Source organism: Populus nigra, chromosome 1, assembly GCF_951802175.1.
Source record: "Populus nigra chromosome 1, ddPopNigr1.1, whole genome shotgun sequence".
Taxonomy (NCBI): Eukaryota; Viridiplantae; Streptophyta; class Magnoliopsida; order Malpighiales; family Salicaceae; genus Populus; species Populus nigra.
The window spans coordinates 49,406,435-49,423,347 of record NC_084852.1 but is presented as its reverse complement, the minus strand read 5'-3'; the positions used below and the strand labels follow the sequence as shown (position 1 = coordinate 49,423,347).

The following is a 16,913-nucleotide window of genomic DNA, read 5'->3' as shown; positions in this document are numbered from 1 at the left end:
TTATTGTAAATATTCTGATTGGAAAAGGCTAATAATTGCACCCCAACTTCATATTTATGGATTCATTATAAATTTCACGAATCTATTGGATGAGGTTCTATCAAAATAATCATATAGATGATAAATGCAGAACTCATCAGCATCACTTCACCCAATTATTTGTCACTAATGTTAAATTTTCATTATCACTGGTTAATAGAGAATTCAGTTTCATAATTAATTTTGTTTTGTATTTTATAAGGTTATCATGATCTAAAAAAACCTCGGTATTGGGTTGGTTTTGATTTCCTAATCATTTATTTTTGTTATCATGTAGTTAAATAAAAAATAAATTAAAAAAAACAAATTATAATCTTAGTGGAGTCCATAACCCAGTTCACAGGTTTGGTGTATAAGCCCGACTTACCCAGTTCACAGGTTTGGTGTATAAGCCCGACTTACCCGATTCACAGGTTTAACAAGTTTACCCATCGATATGATTTTTTTTGTTTTGTTTTTAGTCTTTTAATTGTTTTTAATTTATTCTTTTCTTTTTTTATTTCCTCATTTAATATTAAATTGGTTGGAAAATGAACTACATTATTAATTTTTGTTTGCTTTCTAGGGATAATTGTTTCGAGCAAGTGTCTATTTTTAGATTGCCCTTCAATTTTATGAGCATATGTTTTTATCATATAATTATAATAAAAAATATAAAAAAGTTATTAAACCCAATAGAGTGTATGACCTCGATCGGGGGAGGGTTAATCCAATCTGTCAGTTTTAATATATATTTTTTAAAATTATCATCTTGAAGTTTTTTCTAAAACTAAATCATGTTTTTATCAATCATCAAGATTGCATTTGGACCTATAAGATCGATCGATTTAAGTCGAGCCAGCTCTCACATAATTTAATTAAAAACTTGAGCTAGACAAATAATTAAGTCTGAAGGTTTTAAAATTAACCTACTTGGTTAGATTTAATAATACTATTATAAAATTCTTCGCACTCTTAATTATTTTTTATATTTTTAAAAAAATTAATATTAACCGGTGGCAGAACACGTGCCAATATACTAGTCAATATATAAAAGGAATTAACTTGCAAATTTATTGATATAACACAAACTTAAAGACTAGATGAGGAAAATATCATTTTTTGGCATGCTTTCTAATGATTACAGTGTGATTGCAATATCATTTTTAAAATATACTCAATCACTAACTCTTTCTAATGCTTGCAATGTAATTGCAATATTATTTTTAAAATATACCAAATCACTTACAATGGGTAGCACTAACAAAAATAAAACAATGAACTAATTTTCCGCCAGCCCCTAGTAGTGTTTACAGTGTAATAGCAATATTATTTTTCAATCTACCCAATCACTTACTCCTGATAGCATAAATAAAAGTAAAACAATGAACCAATATTTGTAAATGCAACCCTACGTGAGCGTTTAGAAACACGGTTATATCTATATTTTTAAAATATTTTATTTTTTTAAAAAAAATTATTTTTATATATATTTTGAATCGTTTTGATGCGCTAATCTTAAAAATAAATTTTAAAAAATAAAAAAATATATCATTTTGATGCATTTTGGCATAAAAAATACTTTGAAAAGCAACCGCAACCACACTTCCAAATGTAAGAATAAGTGTATGTTGAGATTATGATGCAGATTGTTTTTTAAAATAATTTTTCGCTTGAAAATATATTAAAATAAAATTTTTAAGGTTTGTTTTATATTAAAACATCAAAACCATCAGAAAACACTAAAAACAAATATAAATTTGATGTATTTGTTTTTTTAAAAAAACACTTTTAAAAAACACAAAAAACAGGTACAAATGCACTTCTAAACACCCTAAATAATGAAATATAGGAATGGATATTCCCATGAATCTTTTGAATGCGGTTCTATCAGAATACGAATATAGCTGATAAATGTAGAACTCATCAGCATCACTTCATTCAATTATTTGTCACTGAAGCTAAATTTTCACTGTCACAGGCTCTACAAACGTTTAGACCTCTCATTTTCTATCATGTTCAACGTAAAAGACTTTTCAAATTCAGAAATGAGAGTGCTGAAGTCGTAATTAACCTGTTTCCATTTCACTTCCCTTCAATGTCACTTCATCAGGATCCTGTTCTTACAGCTGTATGCATGATGATATTTTCAGAAACTGAACCTTAAACTGGGTTAAATTTCAGGCAAGACTTTTCCAACACTGTACAACGTTGGAATGTTCTTTAACCAATTCAATTCATCGTTTGTAACCATTTTATTCTCAAATCTTGATTTCTCAACTGGGAACTTTTATATGAATCACGTAACAGGGAAAGTGTTAAATTTCTTATAAAATGACATTGTTTCTTACAATAAAAATATAATTTAGATGAAAATATTGATGAAAAACTTTAAAAACAGATCACGAAAGTTCGTAATTGATAATCTTTAAAGGTGGATGAAAATATGAATGACAAAACTTTAAAACAGATGGAAATTTTTTATTAAGATTTTTTAAAGGTTTGAGAGTAAAATTGATGCAAAAAATTATTTTGTAGCAAAATCGAAACAACTTGTATAGTTGGAGGGCATTTTGTAGATTTGTGGATAGACATTGTCTACTCGAGGATTCATTCTACTTTTTCCAAATGAATGCTCCAACCGATCTTTGACTGTTGTATTGAAAGGATCGTCCCCAAGCAGAATGACAGGACACTACTCCCATAATGGGTGGTTGAAAAGTCTTGCTATGGTAAATAGTAAAATCACCTTTTGTTTAATTTCCATAATATGTCTGGAGTGTTGATTCAGTTTTGGTGACGAAGCATAACTTTTAGTCAGATTACGAATCAAAAGAACAAGAAGATAACAAGAAATCGCGAGAAGGGTCAAACAAGAACCCTAGCGGTTCTATTCTTGTTTAAATGATTATTCTGCCAAAAAAATCCCCTGAACATAAGGACTTTTACTGTTTAAATAAGTATAAAACCGGCCATTACAAGAAAGTAAATCAAGATCCCAATTAGATAGAAAAAACAAAAGTGTTAAATTCCAAAATTAAAAAGGAAAAATAAACTAAAACTGAAAAATAGAAAATTTTCTGGGCCTAATTTAAAGGCCAATTAGCTGTGCTAGTAGAATTTCCAAAACGCGGGTTTGATTATTCTATGTCAATATGTCATTTAAATATGGTTCTCCGTTTCTCTCACATGGAAAAGGACACAATGAAGCTTCCATGTTTCAAAGAACGAAAGAAATTTCTACCCTAAATATATAGAAATTAACATCAGACCATTCCCTTTTCATTTTTCAGCAAGGAGATGACTCCATGTCTTTCCACACACAGAAACTGACCCAAGCAACGTGAAGTTCCATCCCTCTAACAAGTGTTTCCGCAATCATCTCCAACTTATAAAACTTTAAGAATTTAAAGGCATGCCCATCGATCGTTGGCCAATTAATTAACTATGCTAGTAGAATTTCCAAAACGCGGGTTTGATGCATGAAAAGTGAGTTTAGCTGTCTTATAAAAGGTATTAAAAATCATGTATTCATCCTTTATACTCTCTGGAAAAATGTGTAATACTCGAAAATTCATGGAAGTAATAAATATGGTTCATTGGAAGGTTGTCGTCTCTGTTAGAATCTTGACAGAATTAATGTCTTGCTAGTGAACAAGCAAGATCACCAAGTCCACCAAGACTCACTAAGAAAATATGTACTGTTAAATCTGCAGAACTTGTATTAATCTCTTAACTTGTAACACTTTAAAAGTTTTGTTGATCCTAACTAAGCATCTTGGAATCTGAATGGCATATCTTAGAATGCATATGGTTATCTTTATTATTTTTTTTAAAGAAGTCGAAATCCTTTTTTGGCTAATTTCCATACTCGCCTTTGGCTAAAAACATGTTACTTTGGAATTTTATGCATTTTTTGGATTGTTTTAAAATTTTTTGGAATTTAGCGTCAAAATTTGGGTTATGAAACCTTTCGTTGAGACTTTGATACAATTCACACCATATACCTAATAGAAACACAATTTTTTTAATACATTCTGCTTTCCTTTCAATTATTATTTTTCGTTATACATTATTCTCCAAGACAGCTGCAATTTTCCTTCTGATCTATGAGAATGAGATGCATTGATCATAGCTTAAATCAAGTAGCCTCTACTCCTAAGGGACAGAACAGCGCATCAGGCTTTGCTAGGTTAGGGTTAGAAACAATGAGGCGTGCAATTTCAAAACCCTTGTGGAAAAAGTATGACCAACTTCTTTCTAATTTCCAAAACAGGTCTAGAGTGTTGATCAAGTTTTGGTGACTAGAAATCTTAGCAGCTTGGAATCGTAAACGTCTAATTTCCATTACGCGGAACTAGCCTCACTCCTATATGTATATATTACCAAGTTTCTTGTTCATTCAGCTAAATCCATCCAATTGTTACTAGCAATGGACTCTAAATTTGCCTTCTCATGTCTTCAGTTCTACTTCCTCGTGTCCCTGCATTCTGTCATCTGTCAAACGAGCGGTACTGTTAATGTGGGCGAATCCCTCACTGCCATGGGTCAGAATCCTCCATGGCTTTCTCCTTCCAATGATTTTGCATTTGGATTCCGCCAAATAAGCGAGAATGATGATTTCTTCTTGCTTGCCATATGGTATTATAAAATTCCTGACAGAACCGTAGTTTGGTATGCTAACGGAGGAAATCCTGCACCGAGAGGATCGAAGGTTGAGCTAACTGCAGACCGTGGGCTAGTGCTTAAAGATCCTCGAGACTCAGAGATATGGAGATCAGGTTTCAGTGTAGGCACAGTCGCCCATGGTGTAATGAATGATACAGGCAACTTTGTGCTTTTCAATGTAAGCTCTGGATCTCAAGCGGTATGGCAGAGCTTTAGCTATCCTACTGACACTTTGTTGCCTACTCAGACAATGGAGATAGAAGGGATGCTTTCTTCTAGGAAATCAGAAACCAACTTTTCTCAAGGAAGGTTCCAGTTCCGTTTGCAAAGAAATGGAAGTGCAGTCCTCAATCCAATAAACCTGCCCACCAAATACCAATATGATCCGTACTATACCACAGGTACTCATGACGCTGAAAATCCATCAAATGCTGGTATCCAAGTGGTCTTTGATGAGTTAGGCTACTTGTATGTACGAAAAAGAAATGATGAAAGGTTCAATCTTACACCACATGAGATGGTTCCAGTAACGGGTTATTATCACAAAGCAACCCTCAATTTTGATGGAGTCTTCACAATATCTCGTCATCCAAAGAATTCCTTGAGTAATGAGACCTGGACAGTCATTAAGACCATACCGAGAAACATTTGTTTTGACACCCCCGGAGTACATGGAAGTGGGATTTGCGGCTTCAACAATCTCTGCAAACTCAAGAGTGATGAAAGGCCAACATGTGAATGCCCACGTGGCTACTCATTAGTCGATCCAGATGATAAATATGGAAGCTGCAAACCTGATTTCATTCTAGGCTGTGAAGAAGATGGGCAGAGTCCTCAGGAAGATTTATACACTTTGGTGGACCTTCCACACACCGACTGGCTATCAACTAGTTATGAGATTTTTAAACCTTATAGTGTAGAAAACTGCAGAATGTCTTGCCTGCAGGATTGTTTCTGTGCTGTGGCTGTGTCAAATGGCAATGACTGTTGGAAGAAGATGTTACCTCTCGGCAGTGGGAAAGAAGATCGTGATGTTACAGGTACTGCTTTTCTTAAAGTAAGGAGAGCTAATTCCACATTGCAGAACCCTCTTTGTCCGCCTCCAAAAGCAGAGAAAAACCAGGACAGTTTGATCGTTATCGTGTCGGTGCTTTTAGGTGGCTCGGTGATTGTCGTCTTCGTATTGGTTGGCCTCTTATGTTCAGGTCCTTTCTTCTATCACAAGAAGCACAAAGAAAATCACCAACAAGAAAGTTCCATGGGAATGAATTTGCGGTGTTTAACCTACAAAGAGCTAGAGGATGCTACAAATGGATTCAATGAAGAGCTGGGAAGAGGATCTTTCGGAATTGTCTATAAAGGGGTAATAGAAACTGGTTCGACAGTCCCTATTTCCATTGCAGTCAAGAAGTTAGACAGATTAGTTAAAGACGGCGACGAGGAATTCAAAACTGAAGTCAAAGTGATTGGCCAAACACATCACAAGAATCTTGTTCGACTGCTAGGGTATTGTAATGAAGGACAGAACAGGTTGCTGGTTTATGAGTTCTTGAGCAATGGTACTTTGGCAAGCTTACTCTTTGGGGACTTGAAACCCAGCTGGTACCAGAGGACTCAAATCGCCTTGGGGACTGGGAAAGGCCTCTTGTACTTGCATGAAGAATGCAGCACCCAAATCATCCACTGCGACATAAAGCCACAAAACATACTTCTTGATGGCTCCTACAATGCTCGAATTTCTGACTTTGGGTTGGCAAAGCTTTTGATGATCAATCAGACACATACAAAAACCAACATTAGAGGCACAAAAGGGTATGTTGCACCTGAATGGTTCAGTTCTAAACCAATCACTGTAAAGGTTGACGTGTACAGTTTTGGAGTCATGCTGCTCGAGATCATTTCTTGCCGAAGAAGTGTTGGTATTGAAACAGGCGAGAATGATAGAGAAATTCTGACAGACTGGGCTTATGATTGCTTTAGCAGAGGCACACTTGATGCTTTAGTTGATGATGATCCAGAGGCCACAAGTGATATGAAAAGACTAGAGAAATATGTGATGATTGCCCTTTGGTGCATCCAGGAAGACCCCTCTCTGAGGCCTACCATGAAAAAGGTTATGCTGATGCTGGAAGGAATTGTTCAAGTTGCCATCCCACCATGTCCATGTTCATTCAGTGGCATAATAAGCTGAAAACCAAGCTTTATTGTTCGGAAAAAATATTTTCCATGGCAGCAGTTTTCTTCAGTAGTCAATCAATAATAATCGGACAACGTATTTGTAATTTCAATTTGTTGCCTTTTTGCATCAAAATTAGAATGTATGTGGTTTCAGTGTTTTAAAAGACTCTCAACAAGCTGTTGATAGATTCCAAGAAAATGCAAACAAGTTTTCCTAATATTTCAGTGTAAGGAAAAACTATATGTGGATTTCCAGCAAAGTAGAATCTTAAAAGTGGAGGCCTAAACAGGATTGCAGCAAAGAAAAAGACCAAGTCCTTGAATTGCAGGAAAAAAAATACAAGTCCTTAAGGTACTAGCATTTGTTGAAGTATCCTGGGATGTTGTGTTGCGGAGATTTTTGTCTCCGTCTCTTTTTGAGTTAATATTCTGTCTCTTTTATTACGGGAGAGATGGAAATAATTGGGAAGAAAGAGACCAGATGAAAGATACGGAGTTGTGTTTGGTAATGATTATAAGATATGATAAATATTTATATATATTTTTTATTTAGTTGACAAAGAACAAGACATAATAACATAACATGCATAAAAATCAATTTTAACATGTTTAAAATAATAAATAAACATTATTATTTTTATTTTTATTTATAATAAATTTATTTTTTTAACTAATTTAAAATGATAATTTCTCGCTCATCAAAATCATGTTAATAAAGTATTTGTAATCATTGTAAAAAAGATAATTCATTGCTAAGAAGATAATATAATTAAACAATGATTTACTCAATAATAAAATAAATAATCAATTCAATTATATATTAAATAAAATATTTGCATCCACACTAATTTAAAATCTTTAAAAAGTTAAGATAATAATTTCATAATTTTGATTATCTTTCACTCTCCACTTCTTCATCGTTAAATCCAATTCCATGAAGAGCATGACCAATGGCCAATTTTCACTTCATTACATTATATATGTTTTAATAATTATATTCATTTTTAATAATGATATCCATTTAGTTTGTTAAAAAAAACTCAATCATTTGGTAAAAAAAAATAAATTCTTCTTATATCTCTTAATAAAAATCATTTTTCATTAATAATCTTATTTAATTTATATAAAAATTAATTTATTTTTTTAATTGTTACAAACTATTAAAAAATTGTATAAAATAATTTATTGTTTATTTTAAACAAATATTTTTTTCATATTAATTTTGATGAAAAGAAAAAACCAAACTTTTAACTCATTTATATCCTTAAAAAATATTTGAAAATGAGTAAATTAAAGAAAATTAAATATATAGGCTCGGAACCAAGCCAACCACTACTAGGCTTGGATAAAAACCAAAACACTTGAGTCTGAAAAAATTAACGGAATGATTCATTATTTCTCATAGTCTTCTCCAGCCTCTTGTCGATTTCTAGATCTTATTATCAGATTTTGGTCAATTCACACGCTATCTAAGAACACATTAATTCTTATCTTTATTTTTCATAAAAGAAGACATGAAAACACTTGACTCAATATTATAAGCATAAATTTAACATTAACCACTTTTAACAACTAATCAATATACATATTAAATTTAACGTATTATTTTGAGTAGAATATAACTCAAAATATCACAATGATGAAATTATATTTTAGCTCATTCTCTCTACAAAAAAAAAAAAACAAGACTCATGAACTATACACTGTAAGTCTGTAATAGTCCGGCCCAACCTGCCATATATTGTCCGCTTTGGGCCTCAACGCCCTCACGGTTTTGTTCCTGGTGACACGAGCTCACTTCTGAGCCTGATACCCGAAACGCGTATCACAAGTTGGCAACCAGCACTCTTAATAAGGTCAGCTACCACTCCCTCACCCACCGATGTGGGATATTACAATCCACCCCCTTTAAGGAGCCCAACGACCCCGTCGGCACAACCGGACAACTAGTGAGGTCGGCTCTGATACCAAATGTAACAGCCCTGCCTAACTTGCCATATATTGTTTGCTTGAGGCCTTAACGCCCTCACGGTTTTGTTCTTGGTGACGCGAGCCCACTTCTGAGCCTGACGCCCCAAAACGCGTATGACAAGTTGGCAACTAGCACTCTTAATAAGGCCAGCTACCACTCCCTCACCCGCCGATGTGGGATATTACATACACCATGAATAATTCAAACTAAAGGCTCATAATCTCTTCATTCTTAACATTTTTAGCATATATATTTTCGAAGTCTTTCTCTTTAAAATATATATAATTGCACTTTCTTTCTATAAAGTTAATGACTTAAGAGTCCCCACATCCATTAAAGGGAACCTTTTGCAAGTACCATCTACCAGTCACATTGGCTTACCAGACACCATAAGCTACCAACTACCAATCACTTGAGCTTTCCATATCAAGCCACCAAACATCTTGGTTAGGGAGAATAGATTAGATTGCTTGAATTAAGAGATGAACTGATTATCTAATACATAAGTTTTATTCCTAAATTACTTGGATATTTAGGGACATCATTATTAATGTCGTTCATGAAAAATTGATAATAAAAAAAGCCATTAGGTTCTAAAACTTGTTTTTGATATTTCCAAGTCATTTCATGACATACAATTATCAAGACACACCTAGGTCAGGACATATAATAAATTTACCCGTTACCACATGCACTTCTACCTAACTAGACCTTCAACAACTCACTAATTAGGTACAACTCCTTACTCATACTTTGATGGCAGCCCAATGGCAAAATCAGACCTTGCCACCCCAATAAGTCTTGATACCTTCAGTAACACACAATGCCCTAGTGTCATGGCCACTGATTGCATCAAGAGCTTGTAGACGATTATATTATCCAGAGAGACTTGACAAAATGACATTCCCGAGAGTCCCTTGATTAGTATTTAAAAGTGCATTTTTATCAAGGTTTTATATCATCATTTTGCACTTGAAGAATCAATAACTCCTTAACTAAAGCATGTTTTATAATAACATATCTAATTATATAAGATACCTTTAATTTATGGTAAATGTTCATCTTAAATGCAAGCCTATCACATAAATAAAATAATTGATTGATAAGTTGAAGTACTGAAATTGAAAGGACAAAGAGATTGCCAAACTTAGAAAAGAGATGCTGGTGCAGTCCAAACTGGAACACTATTCGGTAATTGGGTCATATCTAGAGCTGTAGATCTTCGATTTAGGTCCATTTTATATGGATGGAAAGATAAGACATAGGCCTATAACTTTCATGTGGAGCCCAAGATTTAAAAAGGCTGTTTTCAAGTCCAAATTTTAGCAACAACGAAGATGTCCGAATCTGTCCTGCAACTCAGACACTGTTCCGTGTTCAGCCCATATCTTGAGTTCTAGAAGGCCAAACGATCTCAAATTTTTACCCTGAAAAGATGAGACAATTTCCTAGAACTTTCATGATTGAAGTCTTTCAAATTATGACATTATCAATGATGTTTTTGGCAGACAAGAAGATAAGGATTGTCACTAAATCAAGATGTGGCCACCCACTCATCAATTAGTCAACAAATCAATAGTTCTGAATTTTGGTCTATAAAAGGAGGCATTTGCTATGTATTTAGGCATCTTGGTGTTCGGATCAAGATCATGCTCTTACTCTCTCTTTTGTAATACTTAAGTTTTGTTTATATTAATTTCTTGTTTATGCCTTTCATTTCCTGTTCTTTACTTGGTTAACTTCTTTCTCAATTATGTTCTTATCTTGTTTCTTTATGTTTCTTTCTTTCATTATGTTTAACTAAGTTAATTATGTCAAGGTGAAAAGGGTACACTAATGGTGTAAGAATAAGTATAATATAAACTTAACATGGGCCTTAATGTTTAATACTAATATGCTATATATTTGTTATCTTGTTCACTTTTAATACTTTGCTTGTTAAATGGTTAATCTAGATTTATGTTGTATAACACTTGGTACAATAAATACTTGGCACTTTCATAGCCCATATTGTATGGTATAACCGACACCTGAGCTATGAAAGGAACTTGATTTGTTGTTAACATAAGTTATAATCATGAATGCCTGACAACATTTACAAGTATTAGCATTATTCGAATAAGATAACTAATGTAATCATGTTAACAATTTATAATCTGATTGGAACCTCCTTTGTGTGTGGTTTCCAATTGAATAATAAGAGTTTATACTATACTTGTTTGAAATACCATTAGTAGATCCTCTAACCTTGACATTTGTTGTTATCATTGTTTAATCCTTACGTTAATCTTCCATCTCAAAGTTCTCATCAACTTCTTCTTCATCATCTTTATTATTATCATTATTAATAGTATTATTGGTATTATTATTATTATTACTATTACTACTAGTACTACTAGTATTATTATTATTATTATTATTATTATTATTGTCATTGTTATTGTTGTTAATATTGTTGTTGTATTATTGTTGTTTATAATTTATACAATTAACCTCCTTGTGGTTCGACCCCGGTCTTGCTAGGTTATTTATTACTTCGACACTCCTACACTTGAGAAAATACATCAATCTTTTAGCCGTGTCAAGTTTTTGGCGCCGTTGCCGAGGAGGTAAATTCTTGTACAAATTATAGTATTTATTTTATTTTCTCTTTTCTCTTTTCTTGTATCTAACTTTGTTTATTTTTTGTTTTGTTTTCTTCTTCTTTTTATTCTCTTTTTACACGTGCATGAGAGTCTGGTCACGTACATTAAGTGGTAGACTTTGTAGGGTATCCTCATCATTTTCAGAAAATATGACCGAAGAAGATAACCAATCGCTTCATAATGAGAATAATGAGAATATTCGGGGTAGAACACTTAGAGACCACATGAATCCCACAAGAACAAGTGCACCCTCATGCATAGTTTTTCCACTTGATGCATCTCATTTTAATTTTAAGCTAGATATTATTCAACTTTTACCTTCTTTTCATGGTTTAGATTTAGAAAATCCAAACTTGCATTTAAAGGAATTTGAGGAGGTCTGTAACACCTATAATGACTCAAATTGTAGCATGAACACCATCAGGTTAAAGCTTTTTCCTTTTTCATTAAAAGATAAAGCTAAAACATGGCTACAAAATTTGAGACCTGGATTCATTCGTGCTTGGGATGAAATGCAACAATAATTTTTAAAGAAATTTTTTCCGTCCCACGGGACAAACTCTTTCAAAAGACAAACATCATTTTCACTCAAAAACTAGGAGAAACATTTTGCCAATGTTGGGATAGGTATCGAGACTTGCTTAATACTTGCCCTCATCACGGTTTTAAAATATAGAGATTGCTGTCACATTTTTATGAAGGGTTAACTCCTAGAGATAGGCAAATGGTTGAATTGATGTGCAATGGAACTTTTGAGAATAAAGACCCTAATGAAGCAATGGAATACCTAGACTTGCTAGCTGAAAATGTGCAAAATTAGGACACTACAGGAACTTATGAGGCACCAAGTAAAACCCAACCTTATACATCTAGTGGAGGTATGTACAATCTTAGGGAAGATCATGACCTCCAAGCCAAGTTTGCATCTTTAGCTAGAAAAGTTGAGGCACTAGAATTAAAAAAGAGTGGTCAACTAAAATCTGTTCAAGATATTATGTGTCAAATCTGTGAAACCAATGAACATTCAACCAATGATTGTCCAACTTTGCCTTCTTTTAAGGAATGTCTCAATGAAGAAGCCCATGCTTTAAACAGTTTCCAAAGGCCCAATCATAACCCATACTCGCAAACATACAATCCTGGTTGGAGAAATCACTCAAATTTCAATTGGAAGAGTGATAACAATAATGCACAAACTTCACAGCCATCGTTTTAAGCACACCATAATTTCCCAAATTCTCATGGATATGCACCTCCTTATGCTCCACCTCCTAGAAGAAATCTTGAGGAAACATTACATGCATTCATTGAAAAGCAAGAGACGATCAACACTCAACTTGCTCAAAGCATGACAGATTTTAAAGATACTCTTACAAAATTGATATCTGCTCTCAGTTTTCAAGAGAAAGGTAAGTTTCCATCTCAACCATAACAAAATCCAAAGGGGCAATACAATGTGAATGCAAGTAGTTCTGGAAGCCAACACATGGATCAAGCTAAATCAGTCATCACTCTTCGCAGTGGTAAGGTTATTGAAAAACCCATTCTTGAACCTTGTGAGAATGATGATGAGTCAATCTCTAAGGGTAAGGAAGGGGTTGAATCTGATCATTACAAAGAAAAGACTGATTCCCCGCCAGCACTTCCATTTCCTCATGCCATGGCCAAACAAAGGAAAGTCAACTCTGAAATCTTTGAAACTTTCAAACAGGTAAGGATCAAATACCTTTGCTGGATGCTATTAAACAGGTTCCTTCTTATGCTAAAATTTTGAAAGATCTGTGCACTGTGAAGAGAAAACTGAATGTGAAAAAAAAGCCTTCTTAGCCGAACAAGTAAGTGTCATTCTTCAGAACAATAATGCTTTGAAATATAAAGACCCTGGTTGTCCTATAATTTCTTGCTTTATTGGAGAACATAAAATTGAAAGAGCCTTACTTGATCTTAGAGCTAGTGTGAATTTACTTCCATATTCAGTTTTTCAAAGTCTCAATCTAGGTGAGTTAAAACCAACTTCTATAACTCTTTTACTTGCCGATAGATCTGTAAAAGTGTCTAGATGAATAGTTAAAGATGTGTTAGTACAAGTTGATAAATTCATTTATCCTGTGGATTTTATTGTCTTGGACACACAACCTGTTGAAGCATGTAATTCATTTCCTGTTATTTTAGGGCGTCCATTTCTTGCAACTTCTAATGCATTGATTAATTGTAGGAATGGACTGATGAAGTTATCTTTTGGAAATATGACATTGGAGATGAATATTTTCAACATTTGCAAGCAACCTGGAGATGATAATGATTTACAAGAAGTAGATTTTATTGAAGAATTGGTTTATGATCAATTTGAATCTACTTTGAATAATACTGAGTTTGATGAATTTGAAGATTTGCAAATGACTTATTCTCAGGAAGAAATCACGGATGAAAAAGGCATTGAAAATGTTGATGCGAATCTTTTGTCAAGAGTGACAACAGATTCGATATCTGACATCACACCAACCGATGATTACTTTCCTGACAAATCCTTACTTTCTCTTAGTTCAATGCCTTGGTTTGCTAAAAATATCAATTTCCTTGCCTCAGGAGATTTGCCAACTCATTGGAGTACCGGAGATAAAGGAAAGTTTTTGAACGAAGTGAGAAACTTTTATTGGGATGACCCTAACTTATTCAAACATTGTCCTGATCAAATATTTCAAAGATGCATTGCAGACAATGAGGTAAGTAGTGTAATTAAATTTTGTCATTCTGAAGCATGTGGGAGTCATTTCTTGTCAAAAAAAACCACTATGAAAATCTTTCAAAATGGATTTTATTGGCCCACCATGTTCAAACATATGCATTCTGCAAAACTTGTGAAAGTTGTCAAAAAGTTGATACTGGTCAAAAAGTTTTGCTTTATAATTCTCGACTCAATTTATCTCCTGAAAAACTAAGATCAAAATGGAGTGGTCCTTTTATTGTGAAACATGTGTATCCATATAGGGCTTGTGATATTGAGAATCCAAAGAATGACAATGTTTTTAAGGTAAATGAACATAGTTTGAAAGCTTACTTTGATAATTTTCCTAGTGAAAATGAATCCATTGGTTTGAATGATCCTGTAGATAAAGGTTGATTATTTTGTTTTTTTTTTCTCACATTGTTTTATGTTTTGTTTTGCTAGTTTCTCTAACCCCGGTCAAAAGGCGGATAACGGTACTCCGTGACTTAAGTCAGTTCTTTCAGTTTCCCATAATAACTGATATCTGTATATATTTGTGCAATTCTTTGTTCTTTCTCCCTTCTTTGACTCTCTTCTCTAATTCTTATTTGAAAATGGACACCACTCTTGAAAAATTAAAAAAGTACTTTCCCGCTCTGCCTCAGAATGTGATTACAAAAATTTACTGTGCTAGGTGTGCAAGATTGAGGTTGTTAATGAATCATGGAATTCCTGAAGATATTCGTTGGCTGATTGAAGCAAAGGTCCGATTATCAGGTGAGTCCTCCAATTCTTTCATCTCATACATGCCTGGAACAGGTAAAAGTACTTTTGCAAAGAAACGTTGTGCAAAACGACTGAAAGTCTGTCACAGATGTGCCAGATGGACTTGTAATGCAACATGTCGTTCTTTAGGAATGGTATCTATAAACCGTGAAGATAAAATACAATTCATTAAGGATGGCCTGAGTAAGGGGTCTTTAGATAATCTTTTATTGACTCTTGAGACGCATCCTAGTGGAGATGTGCATCGTGCAATTCATGATTTATGGCCACAATTCTATAAAGAACATGCTCGATATAGTTTTGGGAATCTGACTAAAAAAGACCCTGTTTGCCAGTTTTTAAGAAAACTGGATGGGAAGCCTATCCTCGACCCATAGAGGGCGTTTAAGTCGTTCTTGGACGTAAAACCAAGGGAAGATGTGAGCCACAATCACAACTGTTTGTACATACACATGCTTTTTCAAAATAAATAAATACATAAAAAGAGAGAGAGAGAGAGAGAGAGAGAGAGAGAGAGACTCCAACTAGCCTACATCTAGGTGATATGATTGCATTTTCAATCCTCATCTATAAAATCTTCTCTTCCTTCCCCTCATTTCTACTCAACCCTTACATTAGACAGATATAGAAGTGTGTAGAAATGGCAGGTCCCTCAAGTTATCATATAAAAAATATTTGTGTTTTCGGTGGATCTAGTCCTGGGAAGGAAATAACATTTTTAGAAGCAGCAAATCATCTTGGTTAGGTACTAGCTGAGAGAAAGATTCATCTAGTGTATGGGGGAGGCAGACTTGGGTTAATGGGGGTGTGTCAATAACTGCATTTTTAGGAGGTAGTCAAGTTTTGGGGGTCGTCCCCAAAACTTTAGCAAAAGGGGACTTCATTGGGAAAACAATTGGAGAGGAACTATAAGTCTCCACAATGTTTGATCGAATGAATACAATGTTTAACCATGCTGGTGCCTTCATTGCCTTACCAGGTGGTCTAGGCACATTGGAAAAGATCTTTCATATTTCCTCTTGGGCCCAACTGCACATTCACCATAAACCTATAGGTTTGCTAAATGTTAATGGTTTTTATGATAATTTATTGTCTTTTCTTGATCAAGCTGTGGAACAGGAATTTCTAACATCTTCGACACGACAAATCATAATCTCTACTGCTACTACTAAACAATTGATCGACCAACTACAATCTTTCACCCCTGTAATTGATCCTTCCATGAGTCGCATAAATTGGTCAACTAAGGAAAGCCGTAAAAACCTTAGATTGAATTTGAGCCTTCGTTTGTGAATCCTCGTGTCTTTTGGTTTTATTATTAGCATATTATTTTGTTTTGTTGTTTCTTATATTTGTTTAAGTGTGTTTCAGGTGATGTCTTCTATACTCTATCTTTCTATCTTATGACATTGAGGACAATGTCTCATTCTGGTTGGGGGGAGAGGGTAGTAGTTGACGTTAAAAAAAAAACTGGTAGTAGTTGACGTTAAAAAAAAAAACTAACTTACTAACTGTTTTTGCTATTATTAAAACCATTTGACAAAACTGTTATTAGGATGACAGAGTAAGGAGAAATTTTAGTGACTCTTGAGACGCATCTTAGTAAACATTTTCTAATGGTTATTTGCAATATTCATAACAAGGCCTATTAGAATACTTCTTGAAATATTTAGGTGTACAAACTCTCGCATTGTTATCACTTGATTCTTGAGTCTTCTATGTTAATATGTCATTTAAATATTGGTCTCCCTTTCTCTCACATGGAAAAGGACACAATGAAACATGATTTCTAAAGTTTTTGAAGCTTCCATGTTTCAAAGAAAGAAATAAATTTAATTCTACCCTAAATGTATATATAGAAATTGACATTAGACCATTCCCTTTTCATTTTTCAGCAAGGAGATGACTCCATGTCTTTCCACACACAGAAACTGACCCA

The 16,913-nt window shown here is 33.9% G+C and overlaps 1 protein-coding gene across 1 annotated transcript; it reads left to right on the top strand.

The window, feature by feature from the left end:
• Window positions 1–4,450: 4,450 nt before the first annotated feature.
• On the top strand, window positions 4,451–6,945 carry LOC133682761 (G-type lectin S-receptor-like serine/threonine-protein kinase RLK1). The gene has a single exon (XM_062106279.1). The coding sequence runs from the start codon at window positions 4,451–4,453 to the stop codon at window positions 6,875–6,877; it is 2,427 nt and encodes an 808-aa protein (XP_061962263.1). The 3' UTR covers window positions 6,878–6,945.
• Window positions 6,946–16,913: the final 9,968 nt, after the last annotated feature.